The sequence below is a fragment of the Podarcis pityusensis genome (genome assembly GCF_964106645.2).
Source record: "Podarcis pityusensis genome assembly, chromosome: 7".
NCBI lineage: Eukaryota > Metazoa > Chordata > Lepidosauria > Squamata > Lacertidae > Podarcis > Podarcis pityusensis.
In genome coordinates this window covers 27,136,892-27,150,951 of record NC_138031.1, presented here as the reverse complement: position 1 = coordinate 27,150,951, position 14,060 = coordinate 27,136,892, and the positions used below count along the sequence as shown (strand labels likewise).

The window sequence follows — 14,060 nt, the reverse complement described above, 5'->3', positions numbered from 1 at the left end:
AAGCACGATACAAGCTATCAGCCACTGATAACCTTATTTTCTGCAAATTTGTGTAAACCCCTTTTAAAGGCATTCGTGTTGGTGGCCACGACTACTTATTGTGCTAGTGAGTTCCATAGTTTAACTGTGCTGTGTTAAGTACGTGCTTCCTTTGGTCTGTCCTGAGTGTCCAACATGCAGTTGCACAGGCAACATTAAACTAATAGATAACACCAACCTTGCAGATAACCCACTTGTCCATTATGCCAAACAACACATTTTAATCAAGGAACAGACAACTGCTGAAATCAAGACATTGTTTCACTTGAGATAAAGTACAACAGGGACTAAAGTAGTCCTCTCAGTTCCCTATCAATCTCGGCAAAAGGAAGTGCAAGGCGAAAGCGAGCAGACTAAGCCAAATTACTCTTAAGGCAGAATGAGTAACATCTCACAGATGATTAATTCATCTCCTATTTAAATTTCAACTCTTCCTCCCAGCTCTCAAATTAAATGGCAGTTCGGAAATCAAATAGCCTTGTTGAAGGCATGTCATGGTACCAAAGTGCTCCCTTGCTCTCCCCTGAGCTAAATCTAAGAAGAAGAAATGCAAACGTGTGTTTTTTCCCTCCTGGCTTGTACCCCAATTGAGAACAAAACAAAGATTTTTTTGGTAAAATAAATATGGCTTTTCTTCCACAAAAATAATCACAGGTAACAAAAAAAGCTAGTGTATGATCTTCCATTCTGAACTCATACTGTCCCAAGAAGAGTGAACTATGTCCTTTTTCTGATCATTTGAATATGCTATCAGGAATAAACTCCTGAGCATTTCTCACTGCATTTCCAACTCCTTGTATCACAAAGGTATATTATTACAGTACCTTAAACCACCCTTTCCCCTCCATTTACTTGAATGGCTGAAGCAGCTTCTTTTTCTCCACCAAGTTGCATACTACATGTGGTTACAAAACTAGGGCATGAGAATACAGGAGCTGCAAGGACATCCCATCACTAAGCCGGAAAGCAATATGATGTGACAGAACAGCTCCAGTAACACTGCAAGCATTTCTGCAATACTGTAAACAGTTACAAGCAGGGAGGCAGTTGGACTACTGAAGGGCTAGGTACAGGAGGCAAACATTAATTCCGTTCTTAATATCAAAAATGGTTAATACAAACAAACAAACCTGTGATGCAACATAGCATTGTAGACTCTGATAGGAAATTAGAAAAAGAAGCCTAGATTTTATAATGCTTGCCATCATCACCACCACCCCACCAAATATATAGAACAATACTATGTAAATATTTCACATATGTATCACGATATCAACAAATAAATTTTAAAAAATAGAAGAACAATGAGTAAAATATAAGTTTACAACTGAGCATGGGGAAAATCAGAGGGCATGCAAGGGTTTCAATACACCAGAGTTTTTCCTTTCTGTAGGGCTACAAGTGAATTGTGTGTTCCTGGAGCTCCAACCTGACCTGCAAAGTCCATCCAGACCCCGCAGATAATCATGGACACAAGAGCAAAGCCTGTTGAGTCCTCCCAGCGGAGTTTATGTTAAGGTTATGTTTTTATTATGACCTTATTGTATTGGATCAGATTATTGTAAGGTGGATGATCTTCGTTGTATATTTTGTCGTTGTAAACCGGCTTGTTAATAGTAATAGAGAAAGGCGGTATACAACTTAAAAGTGAAATGAGATTGAGCGGGGAGTAAACTGCCCACAGTACAAAATGTTCCTGTTACTAGGCTTTGTGTGCGGTTCTGTCCAAGACCCTTGACGTCTCCTTCCTCCCCAGGGCTCTGCCAACTGTGCCTCTCATTCACTCCAGTGCCTGCTTTCCAGACATATATTTGATTGTTCTTATACCAAAAATAGTCTTCCAAGCTTTTCTTGCTAACCCTCCTTACAAACTTCACTGTTTCCCAAACAGCCCTTCCTTCTTACTGTATGCAGTTTAAAGCCCCTCATCCCTCTGCCCTATGCAATGTTTTCCCCAAACATAACTGACTTTTCACTTCTCCTACAAAACCTTTGTTCTAACCTCCTTTACAAAAACAGGTCCTTTATATTCTGGAGAATTTACTTGCCAGCTTCAAATGCATTTGTGAAGATTTGTCTAAGGTGTAAATCACAAGGAACAGAAAGAGGAGCAATTGATTATAATACAGCACCTTGCTAGGAAAGGTCAGTCATACACCCAGAGCTATCAGACCAACCCTTCAGGAAGATGCACAGGTCAACTATAAGCCCTCTATGTCAATTTAAAGTTCTGTATAGGTTCAGGTACATTGCCAATGCTTAATAATTATACGGACTACATATTTACCACAGATTAAGGTCTAAAATGAGGAACAGCATCAATAAGCACAACACAAGGGCTTTCGGAAAGGAGATGTTCTCACAATGAACAGCTTTGATGAGTCTTTGGCAGCTTCTGCTGAAGGTATCATGGGATGTTATAACTGCTTCTCCAGCAACTGACATGATATCCACATGAATCAAACTATAACTTAACTGGTAGCATCCAACCCTGAGAACAGAAAACTCAAGTTATTTTCATACATCACTAGAAAGATGCACTCTAGCCATACTCTTGGAGTGGGGATTTGATTCCTACAAGTTCTCCCTGTACAGACTGGAGCTAATTGTACCAACAGATAAAGGCAGGGAAACTTAACCTCTGTGCCCTCCTACCAATGTGTCACAGATAGTCTCAAGCACAACAAAGTTTTGTGGCACCTTAAAGACTAACATGTTGACATGGCATAAGCTTTTGTGAACTAAAGTTTACTTCATCAGGTACATGCACCACAGCTGACTATATACATTTCTTCATGTTCATGCTCTGTTCTGGTTTCGGCACTTGAGTCTTTCCTGCATGTGGATATTTTTCATAAGGGATAGGGACTATATTCGCAAAGCCATTGGAACAGCAGGCTAAGTATTGTCTCTGCTCTGATTCAAAGCAGCTTTCCAGGGCCTTGGGCAGAGATCTTTCCCGTCTCTACTAAGATGCTTTTAAAAATGTAATTGGATAGGTCAGAGATTTAATCTGGGACCGAATTCTACCACTAAGCTACAGCCCTTTCTTCATCAAGAGGACACTACATTTCTCAGAAATCTAAATTCTGCATGCACAGAAAAGTGTCTCTTATGTGAGACATCAAAAGTATCCGCCTACACTCAGCGACTGTGTTTACCAACAACTGTTTTTGCAAGTCACCAAAATTGGCATAGAGAGACCCAAAGATGTGCCAGCTGGAGAAGGCTGAAGAAAGTATTCTTCACCTTGGCTTGGATTCCCAGGTGCCCATTTCTACAGAGTAGGGCAATAAAAGTTATCAGAAAAGTATGTTGACCTCTGATAGTATTAAAGCCTAAAGAAATCCACCTGAGCAATTTATGGCATATTGCAGATTGTGTAAAATAGGGGGAAGAGCTACATTCATCAAAATATGTTCAAAACTTCTCCAGTGCTTGATGTCTTGAAGAATCCAAATATAGTCCAAAAAGTTTCCACCAGGCAATTCCTAACTTGAGCCAAGGGGCAACAGTGGCAGCCCTTCTCAAAGACATTTCTGCACAGCCAAGTCATAGAATCATGAAATCACGGAGCTGGAAGGGAACCTGTGGATCATCTAGTCCAACCCCCTGCCATGCAGGAATATGCAGCTGCCCCATACAGGGGTTGAACTTCCAACCTTGGCATTATCAGCACCATACTCTAACCAACTGACCTATCTAGGCTGACAGGGAGGAAGGAGTCTTTTTGCTTTCTGGCTCAAGGGGAGAGGCTGTTGCAGGCCCATCAAACTGGGAAACACAGGTGAGTGGAGGCAAACAGACAATGCCTCGCCCTCTTTGCCCTGCCATCTTTCCCCACCTGCCTGTGATCATGCTTAAGATCTCTCCTACTTAACCATGACCTATAACCATAGGACAGACCTTGGCTTCAGATCATGATTAAGAAGAGAGCATCACCATGATCCGCATTTCAGAAAACATGCTAAGCCAGACATGGCATAGCTGCCTCACTGAGCAGAGCTAAAAAGCCCAGAGAGGCCAAAGTAGACAGGTGCAAGTTCCTCTCCAGGAGCCAGCACATCCATGTGGTCATGGTTAGTATAACATGTGAACCAGGTCACTCTCCATCTGGTCCTACTGTACATGTTACGATACATGGAAACCTGGTTTCCTTCAGAAGTAGTGGAGGCAACAGTGGCATTTAGCTTAGTCAAGCAAGGTGCATTGTGAACTGGGCAAAAGGTGAGCACAAGCTTACAAGAACCTTGTAAAACATGCATATAGAGGATCTCCAATACCAAGTTAGTAGCACTTCAGGAGTTTATTAGGACAAACAAGTAAACAGAAGTAGAAGCTAGGTTAGTAAAGGATCCTGCCACTGTTTCATACACTTCCTGGAACATAAATCAAGATTTACCAGTAACCTGAGACATAAAGATGGGTCGATGTATTATTCAATAGAGAATATACTGGCAGGGATGAAATGTGCATAAAACTCTTTCTTTTGTTCCTGCTTTCTGGTTATTTCCAGTAAGTCTTGTTAGTTTTACAAGCTACAAGCCTTTCCAGCGTCCTTGAAGTAATAAAGTTTGATTCATACCATTGGCACTAACATTGAGAGAATTATAGCTGCTTATCGACGTCAATCAGGGGAGGTAGGAGATAATTAGGTCAAGCAAGAAGTAAAACCAAAACTCTGCTTCTTTTTATCTTAGATCCAATTAAATAATAGATGCACATTTTCATCCTTGGTCAAATATGAAGCCAAGGATGGAAGATACAAAACACCTATATTCTTCTTTGATTTATGTTCAGAAGAACCCAGTGTTTTCAAGAATAGTATTCCAAAATTCTACCCAGGCCGGAACCACACCAGAGTGGCAATTTAATCAGCAATAACAAGAGGAATGGTCCTTGATTAGGTGGAATCACATGATACATGAGTGGGATACTATAGATTCCCATTTTGATGAAAGGCGGGAAATGTGGCAGATGTAAATGTCAACAATTAAAATATTAAATTAGTGTAAAGCATAGCATGGTCTACCTGTTACTATCCGGTGGCCATAGATAGTTATCACTAGTTCTCCATTATCACCACCTATTCTCCACAGGTACACAGGTATGCTCAGCTGCAGAAAGACACATCACTATCAGCAGGATCTCTGCTTAAAGAAAATGCATGTGGACAATCTCATTCTTCTGACAAGGCAGAACTCATTACACTAACAGCGGCATTTTGAAAAGGAGATACCGGAATGAAGCAGGTTAGCATCTGTATGCCAGCTCTGACAAGCTTCCATTAAAATAATTAGCAATCTTATTATCAGAACACACAGAGACAAGGCTTCTGCAATCAAGGCCACTAGATGCATTCACTGCTCAGGAGAATTCGAAATGGCTACAGAGAAACCACAGCCTTGACACAAGTGTTGACATCTAGGCGAAGAAAGCATATGCAAGCTTTTCGTTTTTGAAAAATGAGAACACTCAACTGATCCCACAGATTCTGTCTTCAGTATAATTTGTTTTGAAGTGTCTCTTTTGTGTACAGTTAACCATGTGGCACAATTGCTTTGTATTAACTGAGCAAGGCTGCAGAGCCCTATTTAGCAAGAAGTCTTTCAGCTAGTCACTTGGACTTGCTTTTAAAATTGTACATAAATCAAGACAAACTTCAGTACCTCGTGCACGAATTACATGAATTTATTAAATACAGAACACCCCTAGCATCCTACACCTAGTCTTCAGCTAGGGAAACCGGAAGCTAACCCCATTCTATATGATGTTGTAATGGATGGAGCTCTGGGCAGGTAGCGGGGACGGGTTCAAATATGTTGTCAAGTTATAAAGCTCTTTGGACTAGCTACTGACTTGGATCTTAACTTCCCTGAGCAGATTTTCACTCATGCAATGGACACTTCTTACCTCTCCTGTCCCACTGTGTCCTCCTGTGCACCACAGAAATCCACTCCAGAGGGTTGGGGGACCCTCAGAACAACACAGGACATGGGCAGGGGGCAAGCAGTCCCCCATTTGATTTTAAGTGGTGGCTTTGTATGAGTGCCAAAAGCAGTAAGGCCAGATGGGTTTGCCACTTTTTAGGCCAGTGAAGTGAACACATTTGGAATTTGAGATTGTGCTTTGGGCACCACCCTCTCTGGTTGTGTCTTTCCCCCATCTCCTGAATCACACTCCCCTTTCTTGATGGTCAGAAAGCACACACACACGCACACTTGTAACTTATCCATGATCTCTGGGTAGAAGTCAGATCCAGTAGTCTTAAAATGGATCTTCTTGAATTGGCATGATTTTACATGGGAAGCCAAAATATGCACCATCAGACAAAGTATTACACTGGTAGGCTGTCCAGTAAAAACCACATAGTTCTTGTCAGCACCACAAATACTTTGATTCAAGCACAGATCCTTGTGGATGTCCAACATCTGAGATGTCACACGTTCCTCATCACTTCTCACATCCAAAGATTTATCGTCTCGTTGCACAGAAGGAACCTCCACACCATGTGCTCAGACTTCCTCACTTTATTATCAATGGCAGCACCACATGTTCACTTCATTATCCATGCAAAACTCCACCCCTGTCATTGATATTAATGAGGAAGGCTTTTTGCATATGCTCTGACCAGTTTCATTGTTTATCATTTCTTATCCTTTATTCACACATTTAAGTTCATTAATTTGGGAATCCATTTCTAAAGTTGGCAATAACTTTTATTATTTAAAATATCTGTTATACTGCTTAGTGTGAAGAAAATCTGAAATAGGTTCACAACATAAAAACGTACATTAAACTCATTTCCTAAAAGAAGAACTATTAGAAGATAAAGAGATACAGGACTGTAGAATCTAGTGTTCATGTTCATGCCAAAGCAAAGAGCTGCTTTGTAATTATACGTCAGAAATGTGGAAGTGGAAAAAGATCTCACCCACATGTGAGTAATTAACAAAAGTATCAGCTGGGTGCCTAGATTCAAAACATGGGACTTTGTACACTCTGAGAGTGTGAGAGATCCCTCAGCAGTGTTAGAAACACTCTCTTAACCAGCAGCATAGCTTGGGATATAGGTTGTTAAACCCTTTCACATATCCCTTTTAGTCCGCTTACAATTCTTGTCCCCTCTCTTTACCTATCTAGCAATGATCAGAACACACACACTGTTGAGTAAGTTAAAAAGCTTTACTTACTAAATCCAAATGTCTGGTTCATGTGTTATTCCATGAAGAAACAAGGAATACAAAATACTAAATATAGTTTCAGACATTTGGTCTGAAATCTGGAGCTGGTTCAGACACATCCGTCCTGATCGATTACATGGCTGGAAGAGAGTGACAGAAAGGAAGAGAAGCAGCTTCACTTCCTCCCTCACAGAGGTAAGGGGATGTGACCTAGCTGAGTCTAGGAACAGACCTCTCTGGTCTTAACCCTTTCATGCACTAACTAGCACTCATGCATAGTAATGTTTGACAGTGATTTCCCACAAGAAGTATGTTAGTGTCCAGTGTTTACCAACACACACTTCTTGTCTCTGGAATGTCCTGTTAACACTGAATGCTACTGTCCTATATTTATTTAAATGCTAAGTATTAAAAATGTATTCATGTGCTTCCTAGTAAGAAGGAAGCTTATGTGTTTTTTTCTTGTCTTGTTGTCTGAAATCACTAAGGGCATTATCCAGCTAACATTTAGCACTTTTCAAGCTGCCCAGATTTCAGCACATGTAGTTTTTCAAGTACTTCACTTTGGCTTGACCACACCACAAGTACTTACTTGTCAACTATGCAGCCAAATAGTGAACTAAGTGTGGCTTTCATCTTTCCCATCTGTTGAAGATTGTGAGGGTTATTTCTTTAGATAGGTTTTTTTTTATACAGCTTGCCATTACAATTAAATCTCAAAGCAGTTTACAGAGATAGAAACAAAACTGCATTAAACCCATCTCACTTAAAAAAAAAAAAAGTGTTATGGGTATCATTAATGGTATAGTGTAGCAGAATCAATGTACTAGTCAGAGAATGTCTGAACAAACAAATGAGTTTTTAATGAAATTTGGGTGCACTCCCAAATCACAGAAAGGAGAGCATTCCAGAAGTTGGCACCGCTATAGGGAAGGTTCACTTTTGTGTTGCTGCCAGATCACATTCTGCAGGTTTACAGCCTCATTTAGTTGGAGTGCTATTATGTGCCACAGGATTTTCTTTGTACTTGACACCGGGGTTCCTAAAAATATTTTGAAGGTCATCATTTTAAATGCATGTTTTAGGTGACTTAAACCATATTTATTTGTTTGTTTTTTAAAAAAACTTTATACAGTGGTGCCCCACAAGACGAATGCCTCGCAAGACGAAAAACTCGCTAGACGAAAGGGTTTTGCGGTTTTTGAGCTGCTTCACAAGACAAATTTCCCTATGGGCTTGCTTCGCAAGACGAAAATGTCTTGCAAGTTTGTTTCCTTTTTCGTAAAACCGTTAAAACCCAAGGTGCATTGCTTGAAGAGGTGCAGTTGCGACTTGACTTCGAGGAGCAACTCATAGCACGCGGTGTGGTAGCCTTTTTTGAGGTTTTTGAAGACTTTGGCGATTTTTGAAGCTTTTCCAAAACTTCTTTTGCAGCCATTTGGTAAGTTAAACTTTTAAAACTTTTTTGGGGGTTTTTGGATTTTGGGTTGGGGTGTTTGGAATTCAAGGACTTGGTGTTGGGGAGGGGTTTGCAAGAATCTGGAAGCTTGTTTTTTTCCCCCCTGCATTTTTATGATTTTTTGTGACCATTGGGCCACTCTGCTGTTTTTTTTAAAAAAAAATTCTGGGTTTGAATTTCTGTGTGGTGGGCGGCTGGGGGAACAGTTGAGGAGGGGTTTGCAAGAATCTGGGAGCTTGTGTGGTTTTTTTCTGAATTTTTCTGATTTTTATTGTTCCTTCAATTTTTGAATTTATTGTTCCTTCAATTTTTGAAATGCTCTTTACAGTATGTGTGACTTTAAAGAGCACTTAATAAACTCTTGTTGTACCAAATTTGGCTTTGTTTGGACTTTTTTTGACCATAGGAACGCATTAATTGAATTTCAATGCATTCCTATGGGATTTCGTGCTTCGCAAGACGAAAAATTCGCTAGACGAAAAAACTCGTGGAACGAATTAATTTCTTCTTGCGAGGCACCACTGTATATTCTACATCTCTCATTAGGGGGAAAATGCAGTCCTAACCACGTCTACTCAGAAGTAGGTTTACTTCATTGGGGCTTATTCCTAGGTAAATGGCGTTAGGACTGCAGCCTAAATTACATGAAATCTGAATACTGTTTTCTCTTATCAATACTGCTGGTGAATACTGTATACACAACATTATATTGCCAAGCCTGAGCAAAGCATCGAGCTTGTATGCTCCCTCCTTCCATGCAGACACAAGGTGGATTTCAGAAGAGTTACTTTCACTTTTGCTAAAATCCTAGTTTAGGGTTATGCTTGACCCAGGGATACTGGTTTAAAACAAACTCTGCCATGTTTCATAACAAGCCCACGTCAAACTATGGCTTGTGATGCTGCCTTGTTAAACTAGCCAGTTTGTTTCAAAGCAGGTTTGTGACTACCATGCAATGCTAAGGTGGGATTCATTAAAAGGGAAACCAGACTTGGCTGAAGCCCACTTCCCAGCCACAAGGGCAGAGGAGAGGGAATTGGGTGAGCCCAGGCTCATGCAGGCTTGCTCTTGTGGCGCTAATACATGATTCAATAGTCATCATCTCTTAACTGAATCTCAGCCTTCAATCAAACACAAAGGCGCTTTTCTGTGAAAATAAATATTCATGGAAAAATATATATTTGAGGTCAAGCATTTTAAACAAGGCACTAGGAGGTCATATGCTATATCAAGAGGCCATGTCCTATTTCTTATTATGGGCTTGATTAAAAAAAGGCCAAGCAAAATGATCAGGGGGCTGAATAATCTCTCCTATGAGGGAATATTATAGAAACATTAAAAAATATGCCTGACTTCCCTCTCCTCTGCCCTTGTGGCTGGGAAGTGGGCTTCAGCCAAGTCTGGTTTTCCCTTTTAATGAATCCCACCTTAGCGTTGCATGGTTATCACAAACCTGGTTTGAAACAAACTGGCTAGTTTAATAAGGCACCATAATAGATAGATGTTTTCTTCTCTCCCCCTTTCATAATATTAGAACCCGAGGCCATCCAATGAAGTGGAGGAACTGCATTTTCACATAGCTCATGGTGAAAAATATGGAATTTTGCTATCACAAGCTGTGGTGATGGCTGCCAACGTAGACTGCAATCCTAATTCCACTTACCCAGGAGTTAGCCCCACTGAATTCAATAAATCTGGGTAACAACGAGAGCTCCCGCATGTAATTTTGGAGTCCTTGGGAGTCTTCTTTTCTGGACTTTTGACTCACTGGCGTCCTCTTTGGGCTTTGGAGAGGGTCTCCTTTTGAGCCTTGAGGACTTTCCAGCTCTCTCCCGCCATTTCAGGTTATAGTTTATTCGTGTGTTTCCCGGCACCTGCACTTAGATAACCGGAAACTACTGGTCCACACTGACTGGCAGTGGCTCTCGAGGGGTTCACTTCTCCAGGCCCTAACTGGAAATGTCAGGGGTTGAAACAGAGACCTTCAATATGCACATATGCTCTACCACTGAGCTATGTCCCGTTCCAATGTATCACTAGAAAGACCATCCACAGTGCTCACCTACATAATCTGCCATATTTCCCTGTTCTTTACCTACACAAACTCTTCTGTGTGCTCCATTTTCAAATGATATAAATATATTCTCTATATCCATACAACCAAGGATGTTCTTATTTTATCTCCTGACAATAAAATGCTCTGACCAATAACTACCAGTCCTTGCTTCTGTTAGAAATGTGGGGCTTCATCTGCCTCTAAGTAGATAGGAACACATGAGCAAAACCACATGAGCTGCAATGAGCAAAAGGTTTGGATTGTTGGTTGCTTTGTGTTGATGTGATGTGAATGAGATCAGGGAGGCAGAGTGGAAATTAAATAAGAAAAGGAAGGAGCAATACAAAAAAGAAGTACATTCTCTTAGATCTGTATTTTGCACCCAGGGTTTTACAACCTTCTTCTAGGGATTCTGAGAAGTTTTGCAAGCTTCTGATTAAGGGCCTTCCCTTTCCTCACTTGCCCTCACCTTCCTGCCTCTAGGAGCTGAATTATCCATGAGTAACATGTGGCCTGGTCGAGTCTCAACTAGTTTGCAGTTTTTTCTTTTCTTTTTTTACTGACGGAGAAGAGAAAGGGATTTGGGATTCTGATGGGTATCACAACATGTTACAGCTGTTTCTCCACCAAAATAGGAAAACCATAATCCTAGATGGGGCAATACAGCACAAACCTTTGCGCATTTCCTCAGAGACAAGCCCCACTGTGTTCAATAGGGTTACTTGCTAGTTACTAGAGTGTTTTGAGGCCTAAGAAGCATGTTTCGGATACAGTCTCTGTAGTAAATTAAAATGTTGCAGTTGGTTAGATTAGCCCATTCAGGGCAGATCCACGTATAATCAAAACACATCCAATGCCCATTTAAAGCACAACTTCCCTTCTAAAATCCTGGGAACTGTAGTTTGTTAAGAGTGCTGAAAATTGTTAGGAGACCCCTGTTCCCTTCACACAGCTACAATGGCCAGAGTGGGCTAACAATCTTTCCCCCTTCCCAGGGCACTCTGGAAAATGAGAGAAGAATTAAGGATCTCCAAAAAAACTTCCAGCACCCTTAACAGTTCCCAGGATTCTTTGGGGGAAGCCAAATGATTTAAATGCATGGTGCAGATGGGAGCCTTAATTTAAAATCAACAACTTGAAAGTGGCAGTTTTTCTTGATGATTTATGACTGAAGTTTGATTGCAAATCAATCCACCCTGCTGCTACAGTACCTGAATTTAACTGTGTATTTTGGCTTAACCCCTTAATCTCATTAAGCAGTCGCATGTATTTTCAAACATTATACTCATTCTGCTCCAAGTCTGCCTTACAACTAAATAATAATAATCACAAAGCACCATTCAAACAAGAGCCTACCAAACAACAGAACTATAGGAGTTGTTACAGAGCGTAAGAGACACATATTAGGGCTGAGGACTCTTTGGACATCCAGTTGCTGTTGGACTACAATTCCCATCTGCCCTAGTCAGCTTGGAGAGTGGTAAGGGATGATGGGAGCTATGGTCTAACAATGTCTGGAGGGCCTTAGATTCCCCATCCCTGACATGGCAGTAAATAACAGGCAGAACCAGAGGCCTGGATCTACTAGGTCCTTAACCCTTGCTGTTGACATATCATCTGGTGAGGCCTAAACAAATCCTACTCCCTATTCACCACTCTTAAGGATACAGCTAGCCATCAAGTTATGCAAATAAATGTCAGCTGTGATTTAAACCATCTATTCGACAACATTGCAATCACCAACACACACCATCATAAAAAGTGGAAGGGCAAGGGTGAGATAAAGAGAGAAGGAAAGGGAAATCCTTGCACATCAGAACCTATTTTCAATAGCTGATCTCCACACCGAAACATGCAGAGTGGTGATCAAAATGAGTCTCGTGGGCATATGAAGAGTGCAAATGAGAATCAGGCAAGCCCCATGTACCTAAAGAAGGGGAGCAAGTGCTTCCAGGTCAAAGGGCACAAGTGTCAGATTCAGCTTGCTAAATCTCTATCAGAAACCACACACAGCCTGCATCCCAGCCACAGGGGCACATCCCAGCCTTGTGGAGCCTTTTTGGCACTTGCATAATCTTTGATAAATTGTATTGAGCTGCGTTATCTCCTCTCATCTCTCACATTGTAAGCCAGCCCTTTCCCTACTAACTCCGAGATGGGCGTGTGTTTTTATTTAATCAAGAAAGGCGGAGGGTGGGGAACAGGCTGGAGAGAGAATATTTACATGTTATATCAAAGATCGAGGCCCCCCAAGCTTCAAAAGTCGTCTCTGGTGTGCCTGACCTTGTCCTTTAGGGAAGAGCCCCCTGAATCAGCAGAACTGGAGAGGCGGGGAGCAATACGGACTGAATGAAAGGCTCTTGGAAAACCTTCTCTCAAGGACACAAGAACCATGTGGGCCGCCGATGCCTGCCCTGCCCCCCCCCCCGCTCCTTCCCCCGCACACCTTAAAAGCAAAAGAGAGGGGGGGGAAGGCCCCCCACTCAACTCGCGAAGAGTGCGGAAGCCTGCGTGATCGATTCTTTCCTTGCCATTAACCATGTATACTCATGGCTGATGGAGGGGAGGGACACACAAGAGAAAAGACACGCAGCTACACACATTGCAAACTCATTCCTCCACCACCCCAAGAAAAACCCCGTCTTTCCTTGAATATGCAGGGAAAGAAACGGGGGGGGGGAACCCCTGCAATGGTACGAAACCCCAGAGGCGGCTCCCGAACCCCCCCCCCCCAGCAGCGAACCAGATCTGCACCCGCACAAGTTGGCACCGGGGCGAGAGGGAGTTTGGGGGGGGGGCGAACGTGCATGCAAATAATGATACGTATTAATTAATTAATAATAATAATAAAACTCCCCCTCTGGGGCAGAAAAGGGAACCTGGAGATTGGGGTGCGGGCAGCCAGGTGGGGCGACGCTGCCCCCCCCCCCGCCGTTTTTTACCTCTTGGGCTGCTGTCCGGGAAATACGGCGGGGCCGTCGGCGTCACGTTGCCCGAGCTGGGGGCTGACAGCAGAGGCGATCGCTCGTCCACCCCGTCCGCAGCCATGACTACTGCAGCAGCAGCAGCAACAGCAGAGAGAGAGAGGCTGGCGAGGGAAGAGCCCTCTCCACACACTCGCACAATGTGCGTGTCACAAGGCGGGGGCGGGGAGAGGCAGAGCGGGGGGGGGGACGACACACACACACACACACACACACACGCACGCACGCCCGGCTTCTCGGGGGCGGGAGAAAGCTTAGCCCCGGCTCCTTCCGAGGTGCAAGTTAATCGATGGATCGCTTGGAGGAGGGGCTCCGAGGATTTGCTCGCTGCGGCCAAA

At 42.5% G+C, this 14,060-nt stretch overlaps 1 protein-coding gene and 2 long non-coding RNA genes across 6 annotated transcripts in view; 1 reads left to right on the top strand and 2 right to left on the bottom strand.

Annotated features, from left to right (window-relative positions):
* Nucleotides 1-10,893, top strand: part of LOC308481368 — a 27,506-nt gene extending 16,613 nt beyond the window's left edge. The window contains exons 3-5 of one of the 3 annotated variants that reach the window (XR_013988587.1): nucleotides 1,433-1,531; nucleotides 2,059-3,826; nucleotides 5,139-5,711. This is a non-coding gene — a long non-coding RNA (uncharacterized lncRNA). Of the gene's footprint in view, nucleotides 1-1,432; nucleotides 3,827-5,138; nucleotides 5,712-10,216 lie in introns of those variants that run through there. The other 2 variants (XR_013988586.1, XR_013988588.1) reach the window with 2 other exon arrangements.
* PIP4P2 (phosphatidylinositol-4,5-bisphosphate 4-phosphatase 2) overlaps nucleotides 1-14,060 on the bottom strand; it is a 26,177-nt gene extending 12,117 nt beyond the window's left edge. The window contains exon 1 of one of the 2 annotated variants that reach the window (XM_081013567.1): nucleotides 13,681-14,060. In XM_081013567.1, the coding sequence (XP_080869693.1) occupies nucleotides 13,681-13,786 (106 nt within the window). In that variant the 5' untranslated portion in view covers nucleotides 13,787-14,060. The remainder of the gene's footprint in view (nucleotides 1-13,680) is intronic. The other variant, XM_081013566.1, reaches the window with a different exon arrangement.
* On the bottom strand, nucleotides 7,996-10,020 carry LOC308481411. Its single transcript, XR_013988650.1, has 2 exons — nucleotides 9,202-10,020; nucleotides 7,996-8,348 (listed from the first exon to the last, which is right to left on the bottom strand). It is a non-coding gene; the product is annotated as an uncharacterized lncRNA (long non-coding RNA).